We start from the raw sequence: 5,259 nt of genomic DNA on the forward strand, positions 1-5,259 counted from the left end.
TTGAGCAGCTCTGCCGATTCTCTGTCATCTCACCGTGGGACACCGTGGAGACTGAAGTTCATTGAATTGATGGGCAGGTCCAGCTGGAGCTCTGCCCAGGAAACTCTAACTCTCTTCAAGCGCTAGGACTCATGGCCGGAACCGCAGGCTGCTGGAATCCAACCTTCGCCACTGCAGGACCGACCCCATCTGTTCACCTGTCTACTGGCTGCTGGCACTATTGCAGCGTGACAGAGGGAAGTCACACATAATCTTTAAACATGCAGGATTAGTACATTTATTGTTATTTAGTCACGGAGGACTTGAGAGATAGCTGAGATCCATAGCTGCATTCAGCTTACACAAACATGCGCACACTTTAAAAGCACCGTACCATAACTGAACCACGAAATCAGGAAATAAAGGCCAGGAGGACCGGTTTAAAGTGGGGGGGGGGGGGGGGGGGGGTTTGTCCTCCCCAAAAATTATAACAAACAACGACAAAAAGGCAGGAACAGTGAAAGGGACGGAAAATAGAAACAGACATGGTGCGATGCTCCCCTGACAAGAATTTAAGTTTATCCTGAAGTATAGATTCTCCTCTTCATCACATCCATCTAAAATAATACAAATCACTCCTGACTGACCAAAGGAACAGATAATGGTCCTGATTGTTTGATATTTCTCCTCTTTCAGAGTGCAGCCGTTCTTCTATAGGCCATGCAGGATGTAAAGGTCGTGTCTTAGTGTTCAGTCGTTCCTCTGCAGGACCACGGCCGGCACTACGATGGCAACCACAGCGCAGATAGACAAAAAAACCAAAGACAAAATCTTACAAAGTCTTTTCCTTTTGTGCTCCGCTTCTTTTTTCCTGAGTAAAGAGTCGAATCCTGGCGTGTAGAGATCCTCAAGCCAAAAGTCCAAATCTTTCGGAGAGTTTTCGTCCTCCTGAATTATGAAACCATGAGAAACACACAGTGTGACCCTTGTCTTTAATATCACTGCACACACACACAGTATGTTCCCCATAAATCCCATATAAGGAAGTACCGGTACACATGTGCCTGTCTGTAACGGTGATTATACAACATGATCACGTCTCCTGTTTGGATGAAAGCAAGCAATTAGAAGTGCCTGCAGGGGGTGTTTACCTGGAACCTGCATCACTGTACTTTTTTTTCTGCACTTTATTTGATCCCATTTGGGAACTTCAATGCTACTTCTTAGAGTTGTATGAAATAAAATGTCTAACAATGTTGGTTCTTACACCGAAATCTAATAAAGAGGCCGAACATCCCTTCGTCCATCCAGCTCTACATTCACCAAAATTACCTTTAGATAATCTGCTAGGCTGCCCCGGAGCGCTTTCGTGTCACGCTCCTTGACAGTCCAGGAAGGCGTGAACTTGTTGTCCACTGCGTCCATAGAACTTCTGGCAATGCACAACGGGTTTGTTTTAATGTTGGAGTTGAGAGTGACTGGGGTGATGTGCTTCTCCAGGTATCTGTCCACAAACACCACTGGACCGCCCGTTGGGGATGGAGGACCGCCCATCGTCCCCTCCCTCTGTGGAAACAGTGAGGCTCCTTTTATTCTCACCTCGTTTTGGGTCAGAATGGCTGAAGGGAGCATAAAGTCGTCGTAACTTTACTCCTCAGTTCAATCTTAGCATAACTTCACAAGAAACGATTCTTGATCGTCATAATTTCATTGACATCACACATTCATGATGTCATCTTCATTTGAATCAAGATCCATGGGAATTAAGAAACCAATCCATGCAAAAAAAGAGGAGAAATACACACTGAGAGCAACACCCGGAGGGCAACAGCCTCTACCTGGAAGAAGACCCTGTTGTGCCAGTGTCTCTGACTGGACATGACCGCCCCAACCTGAAACATGCCGTGTGTGGCCGGCAGCATCCCTGCATCCAGCTGGAGGAACTTCTCTGGGTGGTTGTTGTTGGGCAGAGCGGAGACGTCCATCCTTGCTGCGTTGCTCCATCCACACCGACTGCTGTCATCGCAGGAATGATCGCGATACGGCGAGCAGCCTTCCCAATAATTCATGAAGTCCAAGTAATGTATGAGGCCATATCACTTTCAGGGGTAGCAGACAACCTAATCACTAAGAGACGAGAGAGAGAGAGAGAGAGATAAGTCTACAACAGTAAATATTCCTATTTCCTTTTGTTATGGGTTTAATACTGTTAAAAGTATAGATATCTCACTATAGAATCACATAAAGCCAAACTATGTTGTCCATGTATGCAGTGGTCAGAGAGCGACACGTAGCGGCCGGCTGGTGAAACTGCAGCTGAATATAGCTGGAACACATTCTTATGTTGTCTTAGTGTTCTTTTTGAGCTTTGTTTTTCAGTGTAGGAAGTTTAAGAATTGAACAAAGGAAATGAAGATTTCCCTTTTTAATGTGTGAAATGTGGATGTTTGAGTTTAATGGCAGGGCATTAAAAACTGTGCATGGATGGAATCCATACATGTCTGTGTTGAATATGTGATCTCATTCATTTTGCTTATAGTTATATTTACAATGTTGGGATAGGATCTCATTTTCTGTTTTATTTTTCAAGTGTATTTGTTCTCAGGAAAATACAGGGGGAACCTCCGTTATTTGTTCAGTAATACTGTTCAAAACCCGATTAGAACTAGATTACTCCATTCCTACGCACCAGATAAATGTCCATTTAAATGTCTACAGTTATATTAATGTAACTAAGTGCATCTATAAATAATAGATAACACATACAAGTGCAAATAGTACAGAAAACAGAAGCATATTAAGTTAATTTAACACAATTCTGTATCTCTTGATAACAGAATTGCGTCGTTTTGGCTGCAATGTTGGGAGGGAGGTGGAAAGAGGGACTGTTAGTCAGCGCCATTCTAGTTACTAGTTTATTTTTAATCAACTTCTTTTAGGGGTAAAAAAAATGATCACACAACATTTTATTTATATTCTTTTTATCTATTGTTTCTTCTCTTCTATTTCACTTCAAGAAATGATACAGAACAGAAAGGTAGACTTTGAATAGAACTGATTTCATACATTTATTGCAATAAAGATATACAAAGTATTGGTAATTATAACCGCTAACATGTTAGAAAAAGCATGTCTGTGAGCGCCAACAGTAAGTACAAAACGTCACTGCTTCAACCGGCTGAGTTGATTCCATCCACAGGCGAGTGAAAAACAGGCTTGATCTTTAGTTTTCATTTCTTTAAAAGGCATTTAAGAGACAACTAAATCAAAAGCAACAGAGGAAAGAACCAAATCAACATGCAAAACAACCAAAAACCAAGATATTAAAGGCGGGGACAGCAGAGAAAAGTCTACACTAAAATAAATATCTTTCTCCATATTGAGACTTTCCTTCAATTTATGCCGTTAGACTAAATACGTTTATTTACAGATTGGTGGACGAGGCTGAGGAACAGGACATGATTTCAGCCAAACATCATCATGGCTCAACAAATAACAGATGGGTCTGGAGAGGTGGGAGCTTTGGCTGAAATACAGTCATTAGGAAAAGTGAGACAAGGACATGGCTTCTTCAGAGAACAAAGTTCAGGCTTAATAATCTATTGAAAAGTCAGACATGTTGACAGGTCCAGCTGTAACTTTGGAATGCCAATGAAAACAGACTGAGGGGATTCTGTGTTGTGCTTTCATCAAGTCTGGGGGGCCCACCAAGAAACGGAACTCTAACTAGAAGAGCTGGCTTCTGCCAAAAAGGACAAAATGTTTCAGAAATGCTTTCCAATACTAAATCAGAAAAAGATTGCACTCTGACCCTCACCCTAATTTAATTCCGCACTGAACATGTTCTTTACTGATCTTAAGTGAAATTGAGGGAGTAGTTTTAAAAACTAAATCCCAATGTGTTCATGTTCGCTCAAGAGAAATCACTGCAGAGATCTCCTGCAAAGCAATGATCACCGTTTCCTCCAGTTAGCTGCACCAATGCATGAGCTGTGCGAGACAAAACATTAACCGGATCAGAACCAGAATACCGTTACTGATCCCAGGGCAAAATTCTGTTTAAAGGCTCATACAAAAGCTACTCAACTCCTTTCAAATCCATTTGGTGGTGGAATTGGGCAGGGGGGGCAGGGTTAGACCCAGTTAATCAATCTCAGATTATCTTTGGTATGAATCTGTAAATCATGATGAAACTCCCAGCAAAGTTAAGAGACTGGACCTTTTGAGAACCTACTATTTGTTGTGGATTAACAAGAAAATATGCATCTAGAAAACTGAAATGTTTTTTGGTGAGCCGAGTTATTTCTTAGCAAACAGTTCTGGTGGAGATTGAGGGTCAGAGTTTATACAATGAGCAGTCAAGAACTGCTGTTCGGAGGGAAGCCTCAAGAGAGATGGGTACAATCAGAGCAAAGCCACGACACTGGTTGGGTTCAGGCTCAGAACAGGGTGACAGTTTTAGTACTGCATAAATGTACTCCATTTAGTAAGTTCTACAGTTTAAATGGAACACAAAAATCCAAACTACGTTCATGTTTGAGGTTCATTTTGCTTGTTTGTCTTCTTTGAAAGGTTATAAAAGCAAGATCATCTTATAATTGTGTGTGTGTGGCTCATCAGGTATAGGTGTATAAAGTCTACAGAGTAGTAGTAGTAGCAGTACTTTACAGAGAACTGTCAAGTACTTTGGTTACATTAAATACACTGCTTAAACAGTGACCATGGGCTGACTTTATACAATAAATGTGTACATACATAATGCTTGTCTAATCTATACTATATATGGGGTGCGGCGCTAAAGCTACAGTATGCAACACTGTGCTAACGGGAGTCTGTTCAGGAAAGCATTCAGATGAGAGACCCAAAGGACCTGCATGCTACCTTCTAGCAGTAGCGTTCAACAGCATACAGTACAGTACAGCTAACCCAAGAACCGGGTCACATCCACATTGAAACTGCATACAGGAAAAACATGAAAATAAAGTCTCAAGTTCTAAACCCGTCTGATTCTGGGGGAACATTAAACATGAGGAGAACCCTGTTTATTCCATCAGTTTTTAATGATAACCAGGACACAAGCAGTCACAGCCACTTTCAATAAACCGCACAGCTCCGCGTTCCTGACTCAAACAGACTCGTTCCATTTTGCAGACCCGACCCGGAACCTCAAGGTGCGTTCACACTGAAATCTCATTTTTAACCACATATTAATTATCTGTGCAGTTTGACTGCTTCACCGTTTCCTTTTCAAAAGACTGGACTAATGCAATTTTTGCATCC

At 41.8% G+C, this 5,259-nt stretch overlaps 1 protein-coding gene across 1 annotated transcript; it reads right to left on the reverse strand.

Annotated features, from left to right (window-relative positions):
* Window positions 1-729: 729 nt before the first annotated feature.
* On the reverse strand, window positions 730-1,964 carry LOC137908937 (major intrinsically disordered NOTCH2-binding receptor 1-like). The gene is made up of 3 exons (XM_068753366.1): window positions 1,818-1,964; window positions 1,312-1,545; window positions 730-927 (listed from the first exon to the last, which is right to left on the reverse strand). Exons 1-3 carry the CDS (start codon window positions 1,962-1,964, stop codon window positions 730-732), a joined length of 579 nt encoding a protein of 192 aa, XP_068609467.1.
* Between the last annotated feature and the right edge of the window lie 3,295 nt (window positions 1,965-5,259).

This window comes from Brachionichthys hirsutus, chromosome 19, assembly GCF_040956055.1.
Source record: "Brachionichthys hirsutus isolate HB-005 chromosome 19, CSIRO-AGI_Bhir_v1, whole genome shotgun sequence".
Taxonomy (NCBI): Eukaryota; Metazoa; Chordata; class Actinopteri; order Lophiiformes; family Brachionichthyidae; genus Brachionichthys; species Brachionichthys hirsutus.